Genomic DNA, 27,560 nt, shown 5'->3' with positions numbered 1-27,560 from the left:
GGCTGCACAGAACTTCATTTGCTTTTGAAGGATTTGATTGCACAAATTGTGTGGCAGGATAAGAGTTGTATGGGCAGAGGCAGAGCTGAACAAGGTTCAGCACTGGTCTTTGCCTTGCTATATTGTAGACAAGCTGCGTCTCAGCTTACAGGATCTCTCAGCTTTTTGATTAACACAGTGGACTCAGTCTTACAGTCCCTCTGTTTAAATAACCCTCCCTGAAGCCTGTGGCATTTCCAGATGCAGAGAATTTGCAAGAGTGAGGGCCTTGAGAGCAGGTTATATTGAATGGATTATTGATCTTCTGTTTCTTAGCATTCACTAATATCCTCAGATCAATGTTTTATATTATCCAGCATGTAAAAAATGATTTAAAAAGCTGTATGCACTGCACCTGTTTTTTACTTTTTTTTTTTTTCCATTTTTGTAATGTAATACATATAACTTCATGTTACATTCCTTGGTCTTGTGATGTAAGTCACATATTACTGCCTGTGCTGATTTTCTTCCCACTAAGTAGTTCTTTCTCTTAGAATACTTCTTTTTTATTAATATTATTTTTTTACATTTTTATACCTGCTTCCTGGTGATGGTTCCTGATTGCCTGTCTTGTCTGATAACTGACGTTCATTAATTATTTACAGAGAAAAAAAAAAAAAAAATCAAACAAAAGCCTCTATTGCAGCCTGATCCCATCTAGAACTTGTTAAAAACAAAACAAAACAACTCTTGTTACTACTCAACTGTGTAGTGTTGCCACAAAAAAAAAAAACACCTGCCAGCCTCCTCCTCCTCCTCACTTCAGTGATTCCAATGTTTGCTGTCTTCAGTGGTGTATAGATTCCAGGCATCACTGCAAGAATGCAAACTTCTGCAATCCCATATAAATACTTTTTGACCCTTTGTATAACATATTTTGTCTTTGCTTAACTAATCCTTTTATTTTATTTTTATGTTTGCTGCATGTGAAAGTCCCCATTTTCATTTTGGTTTTTGTTTTGCTAATAAAGCAATTCCTTTTCTGTATAGATCATTTTATTTACCAAGCTGCTGCTTCTCCATTGCTCTCCTGTATGAGAAATCTTTATTTTTATTTCACTTACTGATCACCTCTTCCCACACTTTTGACTGTTTCTGTGTATTTCTAATGAAGCATAACCAAAGTCCTCATTATGCTGTCTGAAACTCTTACCTATAGGACATCAGAGACTACCTTCTACAATGACCTTTTCTGACATCATCTTGCTTACTGCATGCTTATAAGTTTACTAAACCCTGTTCTTGCAACATCCTTTCTAGCATTGAATGTTTAGCTAGTAGTGTTTCATAGACAAGCAGGCAACCAGCACTGCCCAAATTGATCTTTTTTGTGTTTGTTTGGTTTGTTGTTTGTTTATTTTTGTTGTTGTTTTTGTTCAATTTGCATGCTGTTGTTTGGTTTCTCTTCATGATATGTCAATGTGTACAAGACTATGGTGCATCCGTGCCCATCCATCACCGGACTCTTGCTTTCTCCATTTGTCTTGGTCTTCTGCCTGCCAATTTCAGATCATGATGCCACCACTAGCCTGAATCACTTTACAGTTTGTCTTTTTGCTTAGCTAGCATCCTTGAATTTTAATTTCCATCATTAACACTTCTCTGGGGCACTCATGTTAGCTGCCTTGTTCTCCAGTAGTAATCAACCTTCATGTATCTGATTACTTTGTAGTTGACCATTCTTCCTCCTCCCCCTCTTTCATCCTCCTTTCCCAAAACTCCCTTTATTTTTTTCCTGGGGTCTTTAAGGGAATTAACTCTCTAACGGGGATTTAGTGCTTTCATGCCTTGCTTCTTGGCTTTGGCTGTGCCATGCCAAGAAACTGTCTTAGGCAGTGGAAAATTGGGCTTGTGATTAACCAACTGCTCCATGTTTGTCCCTTACTTGTGTTTTAGAGAAGGATGAGGCTGCAATTGAGAGTTCTGAGTACAATGCCACGTCAGTAGCTGATGTGGACAAGCGGGTGAAACGGCGGCTACTTATGGGTAACACTTTTCTTCCACTTCCTTTGTTGTGCTCTCACTTTTGTCTGTATGTGCGTGGGGGGCGGAGGGAGAGTTTCTCTTTTGGTCTCATTTGGTCCTTTTGGTTTTGATTTGGCTTGTGTTTTTTGTTTTTGTTTTTTAGCTGACTTTTTCTGTGCTGAAAGGTCACTGATTTTGTTAAGTTCTCATCTGTTGTACAACTTCATTTCTCATTTTTAAACTTTATTTTCCTAATGCTGAAGCATTAATGTTCAGTTTCTTCTGCATAAAAAGAAGCTTTTGCCATTAACCTTACTTACCTTATGCAAGCTACTTCTTACATGTGAATCGTGTGTGTTTGTGTGTATGTGTTGCTCTAAGATTCCTAAAGAATCTCATGTTGCAGACTTGCCTTTTGACTTAAAAGTAGATGATGATATAAAACAATGTTCTATTACATATGTGGTGTTAAACGAACAACTGAATTTGCCTACTTTTGATAAAAATTTAAATATTATTACTGGAAATTGATTTTATTTCCTTTGTGTACTATGTTAGTAATCGCTGAAAGATTTTTTCCCTAGTGACTAGTGAGCTTCCTTATGTTCTTCTTTCAAGACTAAAGCATGGCTTGTTTTTCTGTATTGGTGGAGCCTGAGAGTAGAAGAGATGAGGATGTGCATTGGACAATGAAGATAATTCTTTAGTTTCTCTAGTTAACCCATTGCTTACCTTTGTGCTAGTATTTGTGCTTTATGTTACTTTTGTGGCCATTAGTGAGAACGACCTTTTGATAACTTGACAGGCTAGTGGCTGAATCTCTACCAGATTCTTTTCATGTGACAAAGGACACAGGGTTGCATAGACTGCTGAATGATGCCAGCAGTTTGGAGGCTTCCAAGTGGTTTATTACTCTGTATTTTCCATTCTGATGCCCTATACACCACATACAATATTTCTATTAGTTTTAATCATAGCAAGCATTGATGAGATATACCCAGTGAATCATTTACAAGATAGGGGTTCTTCACTCACATAAGAGATTATGGCATGATGAGATTCTGCTCTTTTCCCTTCTGGTTGTTTTTTCCTTTCCTAAAAACAGTAAGCCCATAACACACTCTGCCCTGCTAGCCCTTGGCAGGCTCAGCTCTGGCTGTAAACATCTTCACCTATCTAGAAGAACCACCTTTGGAAAACCAGAAGTCTCAGTTTGAGTTAATTGTTGGGCTAATAGTTGCAGTAGGTGACAACACTTGCACAATTTTCATACCACGTCATATCTTGTCACCCATGCTAAACCATCCACTTAATCATAGAACAGCAGACAGACCCTATGTTAGAAATCACAGGGTGTTGTTAAGTCTGAAATTGTATTAGATGATAATATTGAAGTAAAATATTTTCCCTCTTGTGAACACCTGTGCATATGTTCCTTTATTTTTAGAATATCTGTGCTTGTTAATTTGCAATTCGTTCACAGATCTAGCAAGTGACCCATAAAAATTTGTTGTTTAATGGTGCCCTGTTTAAACTGATTTAAGCTGATAAAAGCTATGAGGCAGCTCATCTTGCTTTCTAAAGGTGGTAGTAACACTTCTAGTTGTAATTCCAGTGAGAGCCATCATCGCACAGGAAGTCAGTAAAAAATCATAGAAAGGACCCATATACCATTGGAAAATGCAGTACTCAAGGTCTATCTACAAAGTGAGATTACCCAGCCCATGTAAAATGTGGTTTAGAGGGACCGAGCAGCATAGTGTACTGCTTCGCTACTTTGCCCTCTGATAGAAGCAATTATCCAACCTGAGAGTAAGTTCACAATGCTTACAAGAGTTCAGGCACAGAATTAAAAAGATATTATGGAAAACAAGCTTCTTAGTTACACTAGGCCTGCAAGTTCCAAGACAAAAATAGACTCTGTAAGTAGGTTTAGGGAGATAGTTAAAAAAATCAGTTTGCAAAGCACATTGTATAACTCTTCAGTACCTCCTGTATCAGCAGGTATTGGCCAAGAGCTGACAGTTTCTGGACAGCCCCTGTTTGAACAAGTGATTCCTTAGAAGAACATTAACTAGGGTTGTACAGAAATTTAATTAGAAACTGAGACTTGAGTGGGTAGCTTACTATTTAGGGACTTATCTGATTGTTTATTTCTACTCTACGTTATGATAGTCATAAAATCCATAACTGATTTTTTAATAGAGTTTTATTACATTTAAAAAGTGTAGTGCATTTCCATAAAATTCCAGATTTCTTCATGTGCTTTCTAAACAGTTGTTCTAGAAAGCACTAGAAAGTTCCTCAGAAAACCTTACCAGCTCTTGCAAATGGACTGCTGCAGGCAGTCTTGGAAAAGTAGGAAACGTTGATGACTATGCAATTTTAGTAATCGGATGAAAGATGCATTCTGTCACAAGCCCTGAGACGATCACTACTAGTCCTCTGTCATTTGCTGTATTATTAAAATAACTGTGATCTTCATAACACTTAATATCAGTACAGGCTAAGAACAGTCTTGAGTTAGATTACTTTGGGAGAAAGCGACTGCTGTCAGATATGAGTGCCAGTGCCACTAATTTCCTACAGGAAGAGTGGCTGCTTCAGTATCTCATACTGACTCTTAGAAGGGTCTGTGTCCTAGTCATGGTGTGGTTTGTGACCTGCAGCTAAATCTTAAATAGAGAAAACTAGATATATACACCCCATTCCTTTGTGCCTGATTTTTTTTTTTTTTGAAGTCTTGTGAGGCAGACAAGAAACTGGTCTTCTTAGATGATCTGCAAGAGACTTTCCTTTAAAGCCATCCAGTGATTCTTAGAAATTTTCATCCAATTTCTTTCATAACATTGAGAAATACTGCAGGCTTCCATCTTTTCTTTTACCTCCCCTGTTTTTAGCAAACCACTTGGGTTTAGAGTAAAGAGTTCTCTCATTAAAAAGATGTCACTGAATTTTCTCCTGTCAGTGAAATGTTTTGCCATATTGATCTTCATACACCTTATTTACATTTCCTTCACTTCCACTTCAGTTGCCATTTTAGAGGGAAACCTTTAATTGTATTCCATCCAGATGGACTTCTGCTGTCTGCCAGAATTATGGATACTGAGCCACTGTTTGGTCTTAAGTCTCAGGAAATCCTCATATCTTAATTAAAGGTAATACTTTGCTCTTTGGGGAGTCTACATCAACTCTTAGAAGCAAGAAATTTTATGTTTGTTTGTTTGTTTGTTTTAATTATATTTAAAAATACAGTCACTTGCTGCATTGTCGTCACAGACCTTACTAGACATATGAATCCTCAAGTTGCTTTAGCAACACCGTCATGGTATGACCCAACTCCTATCCCATAGGGTATTTCTAATATCTTATTATCTTATCTTCCTATATGGTCAGAACTTTTGAAGAGGTTGGCCTGACCCATTTCTCACCATGTTTCATTTCCCTCCCTGTATTCTCTGCTACTCAAGCAGATCAGGTTGATTTGGGCTTGAACCCATGTAACTTCAGAACCACTGCAAAGGCTCTCTGCATTTCTCTCCCTCACCTTCTGTATACCTTTTCCATTCTTCCCAGAGGTCACTGTTGTAAGATCCCACTTTGGCAACAGAATGTTCTTCCTCTGGTTCTGGAAGGTATAAGGCTGATTTCTTATCTCAAGAAGACAGTTATACAAAGTTCCTTTTATTATATCAAAGAACAAGGAGCACTGATTGCATTGATCCTGCCTTGAACTTAAAGAAGTGCAGTAATTTCCCTTCCATGTTAAAGGCCAGAATAATGGTACAAATGGTAGTAATACCATCACTACAAACATCTTTGTAACACCCAAACTGGGCACTGAAATTCACTCTTTCACAAGATGTGCTCATCTCATTGTAAGTCAGGGCTTCTAAAGGTTTTGCCATTGGGCACTGGCTTCTTGGATCATCAGTAAGGCTATTGGCAGCCTGCTTCAGATACAGGAATGTAATTCTTTTTCTTTCCCTTGAAGATGATTCTGTGATTCTAAGCTGGCTCCCGAAGCCCTTACAAACCATTTTACTGTCAACTGAAGTGCTTGTATAAGCAGTGAAGTATATTGGAAATGTTCTGGACTTTGTTTTTGCTGAAGCTTACCTCTGCCTAGATTGCTTCTTCAGTGTAGGAAGCACTTTAAGTGATTTGTTAATACACACCAACAAGGACCAGCTTTTCCAGGCTGTAGCTTACATGTACCTGTATTACATTCCATCCCTGATTTCCTAAGAGTGACTTACAGGCAGGTCTTTGGTCAAGTTGCCCAAGTCCCCATCCAACCTGGCCTTGAACGCTTCCAGGGATGGGGCATCCACAGCTTCTCTGGGCAACCTTTATCTATTACTTCCAAGTATGTCAGTCAGGGAGATATAAATGTATTGCTGATCCTTCTTAGGTTAGGTTTACCCATTTGAACCCTAAAGTGGTACCTGACTTTATATCTTCAGTTTATTTTTTCCTAAACCACAGTTATCTAAGAATAAAGCTATCTTATTTACTCTGGCCACCAAGCATGATTTGACTTTGTTTTGTTTAGGAGCAGGAACCTGAGGAGCACTCTTCCCTCACCTGATTGCCTCCATGGCAGAACAGTACCTAGTTATACTTATTTCCACCCCAGATTATCACTGTAGGTATCAGATGTATACACACTGTAGGTGTCAGGCCATGTTGTTAATAAGCAGGGGTAGAACCATCACATGCAAGCTGAACATCCTCCGATCAAGGTACCTCATTGATTTTGTGCCTAACGTTAACAGAAAGGCCATCTAAAGCACCATCTCTGCTTCTGCAGTTTTCCTTCAGAGGCTTCCAGGTACTATGCAGCTCTTAGCAGAGCGGTCTTCTGCATTCCTCATTTCTGATGAAACAAGATTTCCCTTCAGGAAGCTTACATGTACATAAGTCAGGGACTCAAGAAGGCAGACGCCCAGAGGGCAGACACCTGGTGTGTAAATGTCATATTGATAATCACGTGAGGAGAAATGAAGGTCACTTACTTGAGACATGTTGCCATATGCACATTCATATGGTAAGCCACCCTTCTCCCCTTCTTTCTCTTAGTCCAATTGGAAATTCTTGGGATTCCAGAGCTGACAAGAACTGGTGCTATGGCACTATGTTGGTGTTAAGGCTAAAAAATCTCATGTCTTAACTTGCAAGGATATATGCCTTGTATGACCGTGCACATGAATAACACATAAAAACTTTCTACTTTCTCTACTACGCTGTCTTCTTTTTACTTCTGCCCCTCCCTATGGCACATTGTGGTTCTGAGCGTTATCGTTGTATATGCTGCAGAGTATAAGCTTGGTAGAACATTAAGTAGTGTTGTGGTTTAACCCGTCCGGCAGCTAAGCACCACACAGCCATTCGCTCACCCTCCCCCATCCCTCTCTGGGATGGGGGAGAAGATCAGGAAAATGAAGCCTGCGGGTTGAGATAGAGACAGTTTATTAGGACAGAAAATAAAATAAAATAAAATAAAATAAAATAAAATAAAATAAAATAAAATAAAATAAAATAAAATAAAATAAAATAAAATAAAATAAAATAAAATAAAATAAAATAAAATAAAAATGATAATAGTACTACTAATAATAATGTATACAAAACAAGTGATGCACAATACAATTGCTTGCCACCCACTGACTGAAACCCAGCCTATCCCTGAGTCGTCCCCCCCGGCCAGCCGCCCCTGTGTATATATATATATATATATGTATATGTATATTGTTCGGCATGACGTCAGATGGTATGGAATACCCCTTTGGCCAGTTTGGGTCAGCTGTCCTGGGTCTGTCCCCTCTCAGCTCCTGCTGCACCCCCAACCTGCCCACTGGCAGGACAGAACGAGAAGCTGAAAAGTCATTGACTTAGCATAAGCACTGCTCTGCAACAATTAAAACATCAGTGTGTTATCAACATTCTTCTCATCCTAAATCTAAAAGATAACACCCTACTAGCTACCAGGAGGAAAGTTAACTCTATCCTAGCTGAAACCAGGACAGGAGGCATTATGGCTTAAGCTTCGTAGGAATCATAGAATAACTGTTCTTGCAGACTTTCTAGTCTGTTATGCTTACCTTATCCAACTGTTGCCTCCAGTCTGGTGTTTTGTTTGTTAGGAATTCAGGACTTAATCTCTCTGAATCACTATTTTCTTTCCAGAAGAGATGTACAGTTCTTCCTTGGCTACAGGGAAATAGAATCAACAAAATTAACTAGGATTACCACAGCCTCATAATTAAAGTGATTTTCTCCTGCCAGGTGTAAAATAACGTCATACCAGTATGGAAACAATCACTGGTCACCCTTTCAGTCATCCAAAGATCTCTACCAGTTCACTGTGAATAACTTCTACAAAGCCAAATCTCTGTCTTGAATTACTTTGTAACACACAATGTAATTCATATAGAAATCCCCCATTTTCTGGATTTCAAAACTCTCTAGTAGAGCCAAATTTAGTTCCTTTGCAGCTCAGGAAGGAATATTGTAGAACTGTAGAACTTACTGAAGCTGTGCATTCTTCACCTAAAATATTATTCCATATGATAGAAGTTTTCTGGCAAAAGCCTTTCCTTTTTCTTGAAAGAAAATTTTGTGGGAAGACTATTGCTTTTGCCTGGAGTGGTCTTCAGAAATAGGGAAACAAACTGGACACAGTATTCTGTTTTGAACACTTGTTTGGGCTGTGAAAAAAATGATACTGAAGCCCTTTTCATGGTGATCTACCACCCATGTTCAAGAGACACATTGGGATGTAAATTCAGACTACCTCATTATTACCTTATGAAGGTGTTCTACTATTTGGGTCCATTTTGATAACCAATATAGCCTGATAAGGGCTTGGGATTCTTCAGCTGCAGTAAACATTAACTGATAGAAACTGGAACCAGGGTTTCTAACATGCCATGTAATAACCTAGATACCATGCCATTAGAATAAAGTGTTATGGGCTCTGTTTTTTCATTAGAAATTTTCCAAAAGGCTTAGGTTGTTTTGTTCCAGTGTGAAATAAAAAATGGATTCTGTAGTATTGATTTTTGATTCTCTTTCAAAATGGAATGATAGTTTCCAGATGTCTCAAAGAGCAGGGAGATGGACAAGTTACTGCTTATTTTCAAATGTTCTGCCAAGGCAATTAACTTCTATCATAGTTACAGTCTACCAAGTATCACTTAATGCCAGAAACACCTTTTCAGCATTTACTTCAGTTCTTAGCTCTGTTGTCCTGCCTCCTAGGTGTCTTTCAAATAACTTAAAATGCGTCTTTATTTCTCTGAATGGTATTTATCTGATTTTAAAACGCTCACTGTCAGAAAGCCAAATGTGCTGCTCTGTATGCATCACAACCTTTTTGTTCTTTAATTGACAAAGCATTTAAAATGTGTTCTTAACAAGTATATTGCCAGGGGAATCTCTAAGTCAGTTACTAACAGTGAAACCAAGACCCCACTTTAGCTCTTTCTATCAGTTCTACTTTGCTATATGAAATCACAGAAAACAGGGGAAGGAATCCCTGAGGTTATTCATGCATTCTCTCTCTCCTAAGGGCAGATCTTTTCATCTTGAGTTATCGACACTTTTATTAATTGAGTTTGTGAATGGTGTGCTGTTTCCTATAAAAATCCCTTTTCTTCATTTCTTTGCTGATGATAAAGTCTCTGACCTTATCTAGAATTCCTACCAATACCTTCCATTGTTTCGCTTTTCCATTTTAAATGAAAGGATTTGTCCAAGGTCAAGAGATAGTGCTCCCTAGTGATGTTTGGGGTATTTCGGTATTTCTTAAATGCATCTTCCCTATTTAGAAGGAAAAATAAAATTAAAAAGAAAAAGGAAAAAAAAAAAAAAAAAGAAGAAGAAGAAAAAAAACTAATGGTGCTATTTATAAGTGACCAGAATGGACTCATCCAGTGTTTATAAAACACCTGATCCAATCTATCAAGTGACATTCCCTGAATGTGTACTGTTCCCCTGAAGATGAGCCTGAAACTCTGAAATGAGAACTGCAGGATTAGTGATTCACTGCAAGATTCACCTAGTCATTTCTTAACACATTCCCTGTGTGGCAGCACAGAATTCTCATCCTATTTTCATGCAAATAAAATTCTACCAATCATGAAATTGAAACGAAATGAGGAGACAAGCATAACAGAGTGAAGAATTCCACATCCTGCAAGTTACCCTTTCTGTCTCATGTTTTTCATTCCCTGAATATGAAGCTCTTTCACTTTCTCCTTCTTTCTGTTCACAGCTATTTGTTTCTTTCATTATACTCTTCTGAATGCTCTTTCTCTATCCTTTCAGCATCACAGAACGTAATTTGCATGAGAATAACATTGTTCTGACTTAACTGAAAATTCAATTATTTTAGTTGTGTGTTTAATTTTCTCCTTGTGCTTGTTGTTCTTTGAGTCTTTCCTTCTACCCTGATTTTATGCTGTATGCTGCATGCACTGCCACTTGCAGTAAAATTCTTTTTATGGATGGCAGCAGCAGTCTTGTCATGTGTCCTCTGTCTCATTGCCTTGTTACCCACACTGCTTATTCTCTCTTATTTAAAAGCTAGCTCAACTGTATAATCAACAGAACTTTTCCCTCCAAAATTACCTTTCCCAAGTTAAGCTTTAGTGTCTTCCAAGTTTCGGGCTTAAAGAATTTTTTTGGTCAGAATTTGAGTGGGATTTTGAATGTTATTTTATCCAGTTAGGTATCTTTGTTAGGCTTGGTCATGCAACTCACCTGCATACACCGGTGATGACACCAGTGGTAAAGCTGTTCCTTAAGATTCCTCTACATAATATAAATGTTAAGTGGAGGAGTGCACTATGCAAAAATCTAATATCTGTGGAATTCACAGAGAGCTGTTTGTTAGAGATTGTGCTGTGATATCAACCCGAAGTGAAAAAATGAGATGTCAGCACAGGCTTTTTTTTGGGTGTGAGAGAAGGTGACATATTGTAGCTAAAAGTTATGGTATGATTTGATTTCAGGTACTTTGTGTGTGTGTGTGTGTGTGTGTTTGTGTGTTAAACTGGATGAATTTAGTGTTGTTGAAAGTGAGGGAGCCAGTTCCACTCAGCTGGGCAGGATCTGTGTCTCCTATAGAACTGCTCTAATACTTTACAATCATACTGTTTCCTTTGATAACTGTTTCTTAACCTTAACATAATAGCAACTGGCACAGTTGGGTCATTATGTTAATCCTTACGAAGGCTTCAGAATGCTAAGAATCCAGATGCAAAGAATCATTACAGATTATGACAATTAATGCTTTAAGATTAGGCCTTCTCAGCACCTTTTTATGTGTTTTAGGATAGGTAAGCATGTTATCTCTTGGCTCAAACACAGAAGCAGTTTACAACTGCTTTAGCTATGGCACATCTGCTGAGGAACAGAGATTGTCAGTAGGTTTAACCCTTTTTGCCACTCCACTTGCCGGGCAATATTACATCACAGATTAAGATTTCTTCTGACTCAGTGAACTTTAAGCTTCTGCAAGTGAATTCCAAATGAAGGGCAATGAACTGCTAGACTGCTTTAACTTGCACTATGGGCAGTGTTATTGTTTGGCCAGTCATATAAACTAGGTAGGGAAAACATGTCCCTCATGTCCTCCTTTCAGCCATACTTATCTCTCACCATTTCAGTCTTAACAGAATACAGAAATTTGGGAAACTTGGAAACAATTCTTTGTTTTGAGGGACTGCTATCTCTTCTTCTCCCTACTGTCTTAAAGTCAGACATTGCCCAGATTTGTGTCTTCAGGCAGCATTAAGCACCTCAGTCGCCTTTAAATTTGAGAATCAGCACAAATCTGCCTCTCCATGTTTCCAGTAGCAATTATCTTCAAATCAGTTACTAATTACTAATCAGTGAGAAAAGAGAGTACATGCTTGTTGTGACCTGTCAGGCAGCTAAGCAACACATAGCCATTCTCTCACTCCTCCACAGTGGGATGAGTGAGACAATTTAAAAAGGTAAACGTGTGAGAACTTGTGGATTGAGATAAGGACGGTTTAATAAGAAAGTGAAGAAGAAGAAATAAAATATAAAAAAACAAGTGATGCACAACACAATTGCTCACAACCTGCTGACCAATACACAGCCAGTCTCTCAGCAACAGTAGCCTCCCCCTAGCCAACTCCCCACAGTTTTGTTGTTCAGCATGGTGTCGTATGATATGGAATATTTCCTTGGTCAGTATGGGTCAGCTGTCCTGGTTGTGTCACCTCCCAGCTTCTTACCACCCCCTTCAGCTTACTTAATGGCAATGCAGAAGCCAGGCTGTTCAACAACTAAAACATCAGTGTTACCAACATTATTTTCATCCTAAGTCCAAAACACTGTACCATACCGACTGCTCTGAAGAAAATTAATTATGTCCCAGCTGAAACCAGGACAGTGCTGCACCTTTTGCAGTATATGGATTTCACCATCTTTAGTTTGATGACATAAACCAGCAGATATGACCAATCCTAATCTTTTACTGCCTACACATTGCTGCATATATCCTTTTTGTCTGCACAAAGCCTGAAGAGAGAAGGTCAGTCAAAATCATAGAATATGATTTAGGATAGAAAATATAAAATAGAAATCATTAGCTATACAGAATTTTTTCATTTCTTCCAAGAACAACTTATTCTGTGGAAGGGTGTACTGTTAACTGTCCCCTCTTGTGCTTTTCCAAAGAGAAAGATGGATCAAGACAGCAGCTGCTGCAAGACTTCATTGGATGTAGGTGATGACTTGAGTGGCTTCTCTCTCCATTTTCACTTGACCCTATGTATGATTTCTGGTTTTTTTTTTTTTTCACTACTGCTAGCTACTTTTGGTCTTCTGTTAAGTCTTCTTTGCATGTTCATACACACATTATTGAGAACAGCTCTTTGATTTACAGTTGTTCCCTGCTCTTTCCAGTCATTGTTTTGTGAGCAAGAGAATGATAACACATAGGGCTTCTCGATCCTGCTGACTGCAGGCTGTCATGCTGGGTAACTGAAGAGATCAGAGAACCAATTCTCAATATCTCCAAACGAAACTCCTTGTTGCTAGATAGCTTGGTCTTCCTTTCATGCCTTATGGTGCCTTTGGGATAGAGCTGCATATTGATGAGAAAAAGGGAACTGACAATGATTACTAGTGCAATGTTTTTACACTTCTTATAAACTCTGGTAATAACATGCAATTACGATCATCATCCTCCACGCTGAGATCCACACAGCATTCATCTGTCTTTTTTCTTTTTCAGGATACTGTGTAGACCTGCACTGGTCTACACAGCAAAAATACACTACATTGACTGGTGTCTTGGTAGCCCACACAGTGGTGCAGTGGCTGCAGATCAGCACTTGTGCTTTTGAGCAGTAATACTGTAAACCCAAGTTATATTCAACATCTTTTTCTGAGGGCTCTTTGTGACTGCCGTCTGGCTCAACCTTCTTGTGGGACAAGCAGGATTGCACCTTTTCAGTGCTAATAGGGACCTCAGCTCTTCATAAAATTTTAAATTCATCAGTTACCTGCTTACCTGCCTAACACTTGTGTACCATGTGAATTTTTAGGTCTTCTTAAAAAAACACAGTCAATTCCTTGTTACTTCTTTACTTCATTTCTTATAGCCAAGTACTGCATTTTTAGTTTTTTAAACCTTTTTATCCTGTAAGAGAATCATTTGAAAGTTTTATATTATCTTAAGCAAATTTTTATCACGCTGAATAGTACACCAAATGCTTTGATAGGTTGACTGAGACTTGGAAAGGGGAGTTTTGCATATATCTACAGATGTATACACACATTCCAGAGTGTAGGGTTATTTTTTTATGTACAACATAATTAGTGCTAATGCAAAATGATTGACCTTGGTTAGGACAAAGCAGAAACACCTTCATCTGTTAGATGAAGCTTTCTTATATGAATCCTGCTGCATATTATGCTAATTAAATGAACTTCAGAGTGGATTGAAAAGATTTTGCAGGGATTCTCTTATCCCTGTAAAAAGTTACATTTAAAGAGGAATATATATGATCAGGGCAAAAAGTAAATTAAGACTTGGGAGTGCCAGGGCTCGCTTTTAATTTCTGTACTACTGGTAGCAATTTCTGTACTATTTGTAGTAATAAAAACAATGGTATTTAATGTTTCAAGATGATGTGTGCTAATGAATTTCAGAAGATCTTATGAGTGTAGGAAATACTGCCCCTGTTTTACATGAAGAGACTAATATATCACAAAATGTCTTGTGAGCTCCAGCACAAATAATTTGCCAGGGAAAACATAGCAGCTTATGTGAGACTAGGGAAGAAGTTTAGGTCTCTAATTCCATGCTCCAACTTTCAGAACATGAGCATTACCTATCAGAAATATGAACATATCAGATTCCAAAGAGATGCTTGAATAGGATATTGAGTAGATATGAATTTGACATACTCCTTTCTGTGTTCATGGTCCTTCTCCCTCTACCCCTTCAATATTCTTTATCAGAAATAAATAACGTGAAGTAAAAGTGAAACTCAACTTCTTTAGTCTCTTTTGAATAGCTGAATTGTAGACTCACGTAAGTTGGAAGGGACCCTGGAGATCATCTAATCTGACCTTCTGGTCAAAGGCCAACTATACCAGGTTGCTTAGAGCCACATCCATTTGAGTTTTTAACATCTTCAAGGATATAGATTTCAGAGCCTCCCTGAGCAACTGTTCCAGTGTTTGAATACTGTCATAGTGAACAATTTTTTCCTTGTATCAAGTTGGAATTCCAGATTACATGTGTTGCCTCTTGTCCTTCCACTGTGCACCTCCAAGAAAGGTCTGGTTCCATCTTCTATACACTGCTGCATTAGATAGCTATAGACAGAAACAAGATCTCTTCTGAGTATTCAGGCTCAGAAAGCTGTTAGGGCTGAACAGCTCTCTCAGACTCTTCTGTCATGTGCTCCAACCTCCTAAAAATGATCTTGGTAGACCTCCACTGAATCTGTTCCAGTATGTCCATGCCTTTCCTGCACTGCAGCACCCAGAACTGGACAAAGCACTCCAGATGTTGTTACTCCAAGTGCCAAGTAGATCACTTCTCTTGATCTTCTGGTTGTGCTGGTATTAATGCAGGCCAGGATGTGGATTATCTTCATTGCCATGAGGAAACAAACCTGAATCCCATTCAGAAAATACTCCTTTTTTTTTTTTCTTTTTTTTTTTTTTTTTTTCCTACAAAGCTGCTTTCTAGCCAGTAAATGCTCAGCTTTTTCTGTTGTATGGAATTATTCTATCCCAGATGCAGGATTTGCATTTGCCTTCACTGAAGTTCATGATGTTCATTTCAGTCCATTTTTCCAACTTGCTAAGGCCCCTCTGAATAGCAGCCTTAAGTCCCTAGTCACCCAATTTGGTACCATCCCCAAATTTTCAGAAAGTGCACTACATCCCAATGTCCACATTGTTAGTACAAACATATTGGCCCTAATATCACTAGCTGAGGGATAATTTTCATGACACACTGCCAGTTGGACTTTGTACCACTGATTCAATCATTTGAGCCCTGATCCAGCCAATTTTCTACTTGACATATTATCCAGTGCATAATCATTCTGATCACTGTGGTTATAAGGATACTATGGAAAATAACACCAAAGCACTTGCGAAATTTAAGGTGAACAACATCCACAGCCATCCCCTTATGGACAGAGCAGATCATGTCATTTTAGAAGGTGATCATGATAATCGGGCACGATTAGCCCTTAGGACGTCAGTGCTGGCTGTTCTCAAATCATTTGGTCTTTCATGTTCTTGGAAATGGCTTCCAGCATGATTTTATTATGTGAGGCTGATTGGCCTGTAGTTACCCAGAGCCTCCCCATTGCCCTTCTTGATGTTTGCCTTTTCCTGTCATCAGGAACCTAACTCATGACTATCAAAGATTATAGACAGTGACCTCACTAAAACATGTATTACTTTATAATCTTCAGATGTATCCCTTCTGGTCATGTAAACCTATGTAAGTTTGTTTTGGTTTGCATCATATCTCAGTTCCTAAAACTTGTTTTAGATTTTAGATGAAATTTACCCAAGCTGCCAAAGTAAATAATAAAAATTCCAAGATTTGCCTGGTTTTCAATAATGCCTTTGAAATCACATTACGTTCTTTTGATTGTAGAGGTAAAATGCAACTACAAAAAGTGGAGGCAGTTTTTGAATGGCTTTATGAAATAATCAACCATTTCCAAAAAACAGATTTGAATAGAGGCTTACATTTTGAGTGTTTATCTTTTACATATTTCATTAAAAAGATGAAATTTAGTTTTGTAGAAATGTTCCCAAACCATGATAAATGTGTTTTGAGTTTCAGGCATTTAATAGTATTCAACACCAAATAAGTCTTGTCTGATGATGTCAGCTTATTTTAAAGGAAGTGACCAGTCCCTGTGGCCACTGTAGTTTAAAAAGATGCAGAACTAGAACCTGGAGAACTCATCTTTCACTGCTAAATCCTTAGACACTGGAGTGATTAAAGGACTGAATACTGTAACTTCACCTCGTAACTTAGTAAACACTTCTGATCCAGTGCTGAAGGACTTGACAGCTCAAGCATGTACTTTTTATTAGGATATTTAGTTTAATAGGGTGCTTAGAAACAGCACATATCCCATAGTGCAATGAACTATCGCTGAATCAATAAATATTTTAATTTAGTAAAAATGTAGATATTTTTTAAATCATGTTGGTAATGATTTTGGTTGCTTCTTTTTTACCAATCTGGGGAGCAGTTACATGAGAGACTGTTACAGAATTAGGATCTTACAGTGGAAAAACACAATATAAGCTGGCCCGCAGTGCCTTGTATAAGTAGATGTCCTGTTCTTTAGATCTCCGTTTCTGTCTGAGTTTTCTGGTAGGAATTTGATAAGAATATAAGCGGGGCTGTAAGTGAGGATATAAGTAGGATTTTAAACTCTAGTGAAGTCTAGTTATGAATGATGAGCTTTATCATAATTCAGAAGGAACTGAAGTATCAGTTACCCAACACTACTTTGTCTTACAGTGATTTTCTGCTCCTGCATCAGAACAAAAAAAAAACAAAAACAAAAAAAAAAAACAAAACAAAAAAAAAAAAACAAAAAAAAAATCAGAAACATACCAAAATAATCTGAAAATAAAAAGAATTAAAAAAAAAAAAAAAAGGGAGCATTAAATAAGGTGAGATTACCTTTCACCGAGACAAAAACTGTGGAAAATAGCCTGTAGGATCAATATGATCATGAAGACTTGATCCAAATTTTGAACATTTCTTCTTTCCCTTCCATATAAGTATAGCATCTCCAGCATGATAGCTTGGAAATAAGTCATTTGTTTCTGCTCTTTATTTGAGACCTAAAATTTTATTTGCATTTCAAATATATACTAAAGTTTGACAGTGGTGAGAAGAATGGGTTGAAATAATTTCTAACAGAAACACCAGTGATGACATGCTTCAGTTTATGTTGTATATAGGCCTCAGCAATTATATTTGATGTAGCTTGTTAATACCTCTTTCCCACATTCTGCTATTCATATTAGCTTTCTTTTACCATTTTTTTCTCATGACCTTAAGTTTAAGGAATTTCATCAGTACATCTCCCTGATTATCCATAATGTTAGAGGTACTGTCAGATGTCCTCTCACTCACTTGGGTCTTCATTCTGTTAGAGTTTGTCATGTATTAAAGTCAGAGTCACCAGGAAAGTTGAAGGGTATTTATCCTTTTTGGTTTGTTTTACTAAATCTCTGTGAAAATAAGAAAAGCTGGCTTGATTCCCTCTATTTATACATAGAAATAACTCTTGTTCACTGAATGACCCTTATCCTATAGATCCAGTCATCTGTGCCATGGGAAAAAAAAATTGTTGTGTCTATTCATTTTCACTGGATGACATCCAGAAAGCAGAAATATTACTGCTTATGTTCATATCTTGGTGATGAACTGCAATAAAGGACTCTTCATATGCCAAAGTTAATCTGCTAACATAAGATTTACTGCTCTTTGCAATGCCATGCCAAACATACATCTTCAACACTTTTTGCTATTTTTTGATCTTAACTCCTTACTTTTGGCAAGTCATCCTATCATTAACTCGTACCCAAGTTAAAAAAATAAAATAAAATTAAATGACCTGAAACCTTTTCCCTTCTCTGGAACATAAAATAATTTGATATGTTGCTGTACGAGGACACACACGTTCACATACAAATGGAATGACAGCATTGTAATTTACCAAGGAATTCCATAGAGTAGAATCAGCATCTAAGATTCCCAGGATAGTATATGAAAATCAGAATTTAAGCAGTTAGGTTCGTGTTCTGCAAGTCTTACATAAATGTTCTGTACTCATACAAAATGGCCTTTTAATTTTGTTGGATTAGACAGGTAAGCAAGAACTCTGCCTGAAAATAAAGAGTTGCAGGTTCATCTCCATTTTTAGGAAGTTTTTACTAAAAAAGTCAATCCTTTTGTTAGCTGTACTTGCTAGTAGCTTAATGCAAATTCGTTCGTATACTTATTGCTTTTTCTATATGATGTTATTATGTAGCACACATGATATATCTAGTACAGCATAGGTAAATGTATATGGACAGCAAAGCTTTGTCCCATGCTGTTAATGCATGTGTGCCCGTACCACTTGCTTTCAGTTTGTTCATAGGTGCCAGCAACTTATTCCAAAACTGATGTAGAGGTCTGTATCAGTTCAAAACAATAAATAAACAGATGTATTTTTTTCTTACTTTGAAGCAGTGAAGTCCTTCCAAAGGACCAGCCTAAGTTCACACTGAAGGCATTAGCAGAAGCTACTTTAAAATAAAAATCCTATAGTACCAGTTGGTTTAAAAGTAAAGCATTTTCTGTTCTGTGTAAATAATTTTTGATCAACATACTGTTCTAAGGCAATTCTCCATTAGCATATCCAATAGCATATTTTCAGATTCTGTCTACAGAGAACAGTTGTGACACAGACTGTGAATATTCAGCAATAAGAGTCTGTAAATCTGAGTAAGTAATGACAAAGCCTCTTCAGGGAAAGCCAAAATGAGGTGAGCTGAGTAGAATAATGGCAATCTTGGGAGAAGCAGGGAGGCTATTTTAATTTAATCAAAGCCAGAGCAACTGAAAAAGATACTATTAAAAGGACTTGGTCTCTGAAGTAGATACTTTTCAGATAAATGCACAGTTCAAACTGACATGCTAAATTGGCATCCTCGCATCCACTCTATTCTCTAGATCAAAGCAAAGTTAATCATTTCACTTGCCTTTTATCTATTTTATGGATGTGTGTGTATGCATGTGTATGTATGTGTAAGGTGGGCGCATGTGCACACACAAGTAACAGAAAATAACAGCATTAAGAAAGGGGTTTTTGCTTTTTTTGTAATGAAGTTGAAGATTATTTTTTTTTATGTAGTGGTACTTAATAGTCGTTGCCCGCTGTTGTAAAAGCTAAGAAGCACTGCAACTTTCTTTCGCCTGTGTTTGCCCAGCCACCCTTCTACATACTACAAGCACTGGGAAATTTCAATGACACAGCTTGGAATGGGTTCAGTGACCTCAATTATGCCCTCCCACCCACTCCAAACTCCTTTCAAATTGCAAAAAGCTTTAAGTGGACAAAACCCAGATGCCTTTTGCTTGTAGTTCAGTAAGAACAGATTGGGCATGTAGATTCTTGTCAAAGTGATATATGTAGTTCATTTTCCATTAACTCTTTCTTAACTAAGGATTTTATATTCTCGGTTTCAAGTCTAGCACTCTGCTTTGCTTTCTACTGCTTTTTAAAGTTCATTATGCCTGCAACATAGTTTTAAAATAATGAACCTTAAAAAGCCTTGGCTAGACATTGACTGATATGAAACAGACTGACTGTTTGGTTCTGCTTTTAAAGGCAATTGCTTTTTTTCTTTTTAAACTTGTTTCATATGTAATAACCCATCCTATTGTCTAAGACAGTTCAAAAGCACTAACTAAATATAATAAATAAAAACACTAGTTTTGTGGGAGAAAGAAATCATGACTTGTGGAAATGATTTACCCGTCAAAACAAGTATGTGGACCCTGATGACCTTGAGAGCTTGATTAAATTGTCTTGCTTAAACTTAGATTGCTTTCATAATGTTATAAAATTGTCCCAAAGAGTTGGTGCCTGTCCCCTCCCCCAGAACATTTCATTACACTCCCTTTCTCCCCCCTCCTCTCTGTCTCTTTCTTTTTCATTCTGCAGAAACATGTGCTGTCAATAATGGAGGCTGTGATCGCACTTGCAAGGATACCGCGACAGGGGTACGATGCAGTTGCCCAGTTGGATTTACGCTGCAGCCTGATGGGAAAACGTGCAAAGGTCAGCTTCTGTTTGCTTTGCAATGCATCATTTGCCTTCAACAGTTCCAGTACAAGATGTAAATATTCGGATATTTAATCAATACTTTTAAGTTAAGGCTATTACTCTCAAAGTGATTGCAATTGAGTTCATTAGCTTTCAGCATCTCTAATTTTGTTGTATTTACTTATTTCAATCATTTTTCTCTCTATTTATTAGAGGGTTTTATTACTGCAAAGAAATGAGATTGCACTGTTTTCAGCTGACCAGAGATTTAGAGGAACAACTCTGAGCTTCAAAAACATACAGTTTCAAAGGATAGTCTGATACCCTTGTAAAAAAATTAGTCATGTAATGCTGTCTGAATTTGTCTATTCAAAATTTAGTTTAAAAATTCAGCCCATACTTTGTCACCTGCAGATAATTGTTTATCACCAAATGAGGCTGAGCAAAAGCTCCACAACACAACCAAATAATTGTCCATTTCTGCTCCTTCAAAACATTAAAAGGAGTTAGTTATAAAGGAAAACCAAAGCAACATTTATTAGATCTAAACCTTGCAGCTAATGCTCAGCTTTTACTGTTTCAAAGACATCATAAGAACCTTGGCATTTTATCCTTCATGCTGAGGATACAGGGAGGGAGAACAGCAAAGAGCATCTGATACCACTGTCAGCATCTGTTCTCAGTTAAGGAGACAGGGACAGTTCTCAAATACCCCTGCAGAATGACACTTGATGGTACTGTGCACGTAAGTAGTTTTGCATACATGCTTGCAGGACTGGATCCTCCATCAACTATTTTCCCTTGTCCAGAAGGACATTGCATATACTGTCATCACAGAGAATACTTTTTGCCACTCAGTGACTTAGCATAAACTGACCTAACTTGCTAAGAAACTACTGGGACTTTTTTTCTTCAAAGTAACCAGAAATGTCAGAATATCTCCAGTTCAGGCCTTGATGTTACTTAAAATAGTAAAACCCACAAAAAATAAACAGAAAATGTGTGGTTTTCTCTTGCTCCAGGCTGAAAACTCCCAGTGCTTGGGCATGATTCTATTAGTATTTATAGAAATAACAGTCCATTTGCTTGTTTATTTGAAAATAAAACATTTAAACTGCCATTGCACACAATTTTAATATTTTAATATATATTTAATTATATATTAATATTAATTATTTATATATTTTATTTTTTTATTTTTATATATATATATTTAATAGTTAAGAGTGAGCACACATTAAAACACATTAAAAATTGTTTTAGTTCAAGCCACATAAAAATAAATCTTCATTTTTACAGGCAGACTAACTAAGCCATATCTGAGCAGTAGCAGCGATTCCACCGAGTGCCTAAAAAGGAGGCATTTTAATGCTGTAACATACACCTAGGATGATCATAATGTTTATTATTGAAACTACATCATGAAAAAAAAAAAAAAAGATGAATTCTAAATTTAGAAGTCTGACTATAGAGCTAACACAAAACAGTATTTATATAATAATCAAATCTATAATTAGTGCTACAGACAAAATGAAATGTTCAGCTGATCCTCAAACCAAATACCATAGCTTTAAGCTCTTTCACGTTTGTCTTCGTTCTCCCTTTTTATAAGAAAATATGAGAAACAGAATCTGTATTTTTATGATGTTGCAGATACATTTTTACTTAAAATAAATAGCAAATTGAAATTCCCTCATATGGTTGAACAAACCAACCAGGTCATTTCTTTTTAACATTTATTGACATTTTGGGAAATGCTTGTCATCATAAAATAGTAAAATGTATGTTTTTCATTTAATTTAACTGAAATTAATAATATTTTTGTAATGTATTACACTGTGAGATTTCTGTGCTAGATTCTACTTCCCTGAAGCCCAAGTAACTTCCCATTTAAATCTGTGAAGAATCATGCTCTTAAAATGACCAATGAAGCTGCTTCTGTAGATTATGCAGACAACCGTTAGTCAGGACTGCTCCACGAGATTTACATCTTCTGAGTGCAATAGTGAGCATTCTGGCAGAGTAAAATTGACGCCTTCTCTGCTTCTCCGGCTTATAGAAAGAGCCCAGAAAAGGCTGGAGTGGGAAAGTTCAGTGTTCACACATTTTTTCATGTGAATTTTGTAGGAAACAAAAGAGTGATCTTCTCAAGTTTTTGATTTTGATTTTTTTTTCTTTTTGTTCCGCTTGATTTGACTGCACTACTCTTTCTTGTATATACAGTTCATTGTTCCATCTCTCTGTAACAGCCATATCTGTGTGGTAAGAGTAATGGACTACCTATTGAGTGCCCATTAAAGCATCTTCAGGTATCATAGAGTTATCACATCCTGTCTTTCATGCACAGAATTTCAAAGTCTATCAAGTGTGGCAGCATCTCCAAGGGAGGTGTTTCATAGAAAGAAAGGTCATATTTTTAAATATGGGAGAAAGATTATCTATTAAAGGAAAACAAGAGAGGCAAGACATGTAAGAAAAGGTGAGAGAAATTGGAGGGATAATTAATGTATTCAGCAAAAAATGCAATTGGGGGTTGATCAAAATGATTAACATGTTTAGGTTGAATTTAGCAAATAATGTCTACCACAAATAATGTTTTTATTGGGAAGTCTATGATTTTTAGTCCATTTTGGCATCTCCCTTCCTATGGCATTTAACGTAGTACAGCTACTATTTGAAATTATGTATTTGCTGAGATTGAAGAGGCTTAAATAAGACTCAGAGAAACATCTGAACTGTTGGGTACTCCAAGGGCATTATGCAATTTACTAATCTGTAGTTTTAACTCACTAGTAGGTGATTGCCTCAATAGGCAATTGTGTTTTTACGATACTGGTATTTTATGGAAATCTGTTGCCTGTTTTTTTTTTTTTTTTTTTTTGAATCAGAGATTCAGATATATTAAAGAACATTTTTGTTTTTACATTCATGAAATAAATATGCGTATTTTGAAAATAACAAAAATTCTTAGTTGACTCATGTAATGGGAAAAAGAGTTTGCTGTTCAAAATGTACACAGTTTTTGTTTGTTTGTTTGTTTCTGTTTAGTAGTTTGGAAGTTCATTAACAGTTTAGTGTAGAAAAAATACAAGTTTTCATGAAAAAAAAAAAAAACAGGAAAGAGTTAGTAATTCTTTAAACATAACTAATTGTTCCACACTTTCTTTGCTTATACCATAATTCAAATTCTATAGTTTTTTCATAAAAGCTGGGATTCAAACCACAGAGTACAAAATTGAGTTGGGACAGAAGTGCTGGTATTTCTCCTGGCTCTTTCCCAATATAGCAGAGAATGGAGGCTGCGGAAAAGCAAGTTCCAAGTATTGCAAGGGACCTATCTTCAGTGGCTTTGTGCAACAACCCTTTGTGCATCACAGGCCCAGTGGGAAATGGGAGTTTAGTGGACCTCAGAGAATCAGGCTCCCTTAGTTAATGCAGAGTGCAGTCTGGTCTATATCAAATGTCAATAAAATAGATGAAAGATCATTGTGAATAAAGTCTTACCATGGTGTATGTACAGGTAGCAGCATAGCCAATAGGAGTACTGCTGTAGAGGAAGATTATTTTGGTTTCTGGGAGCTGAACAGGGGAGCTTGCAAAATCTTTTTTTATCTCTGATTCTTTCTCCCTTACACATTGCTACTTATGTGATCTCATGTTGAAATATGAGCAAAAGTGCTGTCTGTGATATAGGTAGAGGAACCTTCAGTTACATGAATGGTGACTGGGACACAGATTCATTAACATTTTACTATTCTTTATTTAGTTTCAAACCCAAGCATTTTCTCAGCTGGGTTGGTGCAGAATAGAAAATGATCCTTTTTTCCCTTCAGCTTTCTAATCAGGTGTTAGCCTTGTCTGTTAGTAAGCCAAACCATGCAGACCATTGACAACTAAGGAAAGAGGCATGTCCCAGACAGAAAGAATTCCATATCCACCTTCTTATTAATGTTATTTAATTTCTCCTGCCATCATAATTTGGTGATCCCAGCTTGATACTGAGTTGATTTTATGCCGTTGATTATTGTGCTATGCATGCCAAAACAGTGTGTAGTTCGTTTCCCTAGATGCCTACCAAGTCATGCCACAGAAGTCAGCTAACACAGACAGAAAGGGAGACACAAGATTAAAAGACATAGTGGCCCAAGATGCTTATTGCTCATTGCTTCCTATCCATTTTTTAATTTTGCCTGTCTTGTGTGTATCGGAGTTCTCCAGTTCCTTGCTCCCTCGCTTGTTGGTACCTGTGAACCTTTCCTGCTGAGTACCCATTTCATGTATTCAGCCATAATTTGCTCTCAGTGAGAAGACTCATCACTTCAACATTTTAATTATATTAAATAGAATCTATGTAGCTGATAAAGTGGGAGATTCATTTGAGAAAAACTTGTGGGGTTCAAGAGGACTGAAGTCAGACTAGTTTATTTTCTGAACTGTTTAAATCCAGCTGCCAAACTGTATTGAACAACAACAAAAAAGGGGGGGGTCAGGGAGTTGTTTTGTGGGCTCTAAGAAGCAATTAGGGCAAGGGAAAGGACCACAGGCTTCTGGCAAGGTGTAAAATGTAAAAGTGTGGCATCAGCCATCTCTGCCTCAGGGATATGACAAAGAAACTGTGCCCCCTGAGGCACTCCTGTGCCCCAGAGTAATGCAGCTTCTGAGCACTGTACACAAAGATACAGTCTGACTGTGCAGGGTGCAGTACTCTCCAAATTCCTAGACTCAAATGGCAGAGTGAATATAATTCTAAAGCGGGAGAATAAAAGCATAACTGTATTTCTAGATGTCTGGAACAAAAGCCACATCTTAAATATGGCTTTTCTGTAAAGTATCTAACTTTGCAGTGGCCCATAGATTTTTTTGCAATAGTAGCAAGATGTGCATTATTTTGATTAGCTAACTTGCTATTTTGCTTCACTTTCACAGTCAGGCTTGACAGTGGGGTTTTGGGGAGGTAGGTCATCAGCTGGGCCAAAATGTGCTTGATTTTAGTAGCACTGTGATGTTACATCAATAACTTTGCTAAATACAACAGTATTAATTTGTGCACACAAACAGAACTTTGCCAAGCCCAGGTGATCTTACAGATGTGTATTTAGAAGACAGAAAGGTCCATGCACATCTACATCTAAGGATGGGACATTTTATTTACTGTTCTACACTAAGTAAGCCCTTCTTAGCCCTCTGGCGTATTGTTTAACTAGAGCAGTGTTATGCTGGGGTTATGTGACTGGATGCTGTTTAGGCAAACATTTCTTCTTCCTGCTGTCTCATTGTCATGGTTACCCAGCAATGTGGTGTGCTCTCTACTTCTTTGAAACAGGCCCCCATCCTTTTGCATTCAGATGCAGCAGAGAAATGTGTCACTTACATGCTTAAATACTTGACTCTCCTGCAGTGGGAGCATCAGAAATGCCTTATCATTGACTGATTTATCCACTAACTCAACTCTGTAACCTTCCTTATCATTAAGCAATCTATAAGTGAAAACCAGGAGCATAATGACTACTGAACTATTTCAGTCAAACAACCTAATCAAAGTTTACTGAAATAGAAGATAAATTTTATATTGGCTTTATTAGATTGACATAGCAATTTCACATTTTTATCATTCTTAATTGCAGCCTATTATGTCAGGAGAATGCATTTTAAATTATTTTTTGATTAAAAAAAAAAAAAGAAGAAAACCCAGAAGTTGATTAAATTTTGAAAATGAAATTGTTTCTGTCAGGAAAGGTTTTGTTATGGAATGAATTTCAATGAACTACATGTAGTCTATTTCAAGACTACATTGTGTTTTGTTAAATATGAACTGAAAGGTTTCATTAAATTAAATGTGTAAAATTAATGCTTGCATCAGTTTGGTACAAGAATCTGACTCAGATGTTGAAGGCTTTCCCCTCTTTTCATTCAGAACACACTAACACAAAGTGAAAAGCTCACAATGAACAGTTTAGCTGGCTAATTTGGCTTCATTTCCTGGCTATAAAATATCTGCGAACAGTTATGATTTCCTCCATCATTCCATTAGTCAAAATTACTTAAAATTTGTGGTGTTTTTTTTTTTTTTCTCTAAATTGGATTAAATTGACAAAATTGCATCTTGTCAATCCCAATCAATTTATATGAAACTCAAAATTGTTTCCTCGTTTTTTTAAAAGGAACACCAGAAAGAGTTGTAAGTTACTTGTATTGTTTACCGTTAGTGAAATGCAGTTGTTAGTTGGTTACATCAACTATTGGCTCACTTGAGTTATGATTCTATCTTTATTTGACTGTGATTGATTTGATAATCAGAGTAGTATATTTTTTCACAGATTGCTTAAATGGGGAACTTTCTGCAGTAGGAGTAATTATCTATGATGAACTAACATTTTGTTTTGTATATATGCCTGACTCAGCATTCTTTCTGCATGCCAGTAAAAGTTTGACAGTAAAATATATCTCTGTGCAAGATAACCCATGTGAAATACATGCATCAATCAAATTTACAGCAAGCCAGATGTAACTAAAGTGGCATGTACAACCATACTTTTCACATCATGTAGGTGACGCAGTGCCCTTAGAATCAAGTCCATAGGTTTGGAGCAGGTCTTCTGAACTAAAATTTGTCTCACCTAAGAGACATCTGCAAGATAGGCACAAATAAATACATATGATTTTTTTTTTATTTGTTTGGGCATTGTTCTAGTTTTCTTTCTTAATACAAAAATACAAAAAGCTTTCCTTGGGTTTGATTCCCACAGAAAATTCATAGACTTCTGTTTAAATGAGACCATCCTTTTAATAAAGCTATACATAACTTTTTCATAAATGCATAAGCAGCATTGGAGAAGACAGCACTAAAACAGCATGCTGAAAACTACCCCTGAGTTTTCTGCTGGGTTGTATAACTTCAATTTAAAGGTGCACAGCCACATAATTTAGTTACTTACCTTCTGAATAGCTTCAAGCAATGTAAATTCACAAAGGACCTAAACTTTCACCTGCAAAATTCTATAGTGCCTGAATTTCTGCCAGTGTCTGAGGTGCATACTAAGTCAAATTCCAGTTACCCTAAGCTCAAATCTGAATTACAATGGAAAATTGATCTTCCTTTCTTGGTTTACTTGCTCTGGCAGCCATTCCCATGCTTAGTAAGTCAGAAAGCTTGTGAAAGGTTGTTTTCTGCTCATCTATGACTGGAACAGT

The 27,560-nt window shown here is 37.0% G+C and overlaps 1 protein-coding gene across 1 annotated transcript in view; it reads left to right on the top strand.

The window, feature by feature from the left end:
• Positions 1-27,560, top strand: part of SCUBE1 (signal peptide, CUB domain and EGF like domain containing 1) — a gene marked incomplete at both ends in the record, with an annotated part of 218,245 nt that overhangs the window by 122,180 nt on the left and 68,505 nt on the right. The window contains 2 exons of the mRNA XM_084301766.1: positions 1,936-2,025; positions 20,268-20,384. Of these exons, the coding sequence (XP_084157892.1) occupies positions 1,936-2,025; positions 20,268-20,384 (207 nt within the window). The remainder of the gene's footprint in view (positions 1-1,935; positions 2,026-20,267; positions 20,385-27,560) is intronic.

Source organism: Netta rufina, assembly GCF_964035555.1.
Source record: "Netta rufina genome assembly, chromosome: 1".
In the NCBI taxonomy this organism is placed as follows: Eukaryota; Metazoa; Chordata; class Aves; order Anseriformes; family Anatidae; genus Netta; species Netta rufina.
Note: the sequence above shows the minus strand (reverse complement) of the source record. Positions and strands in the feature narration are given on the sequence as shown.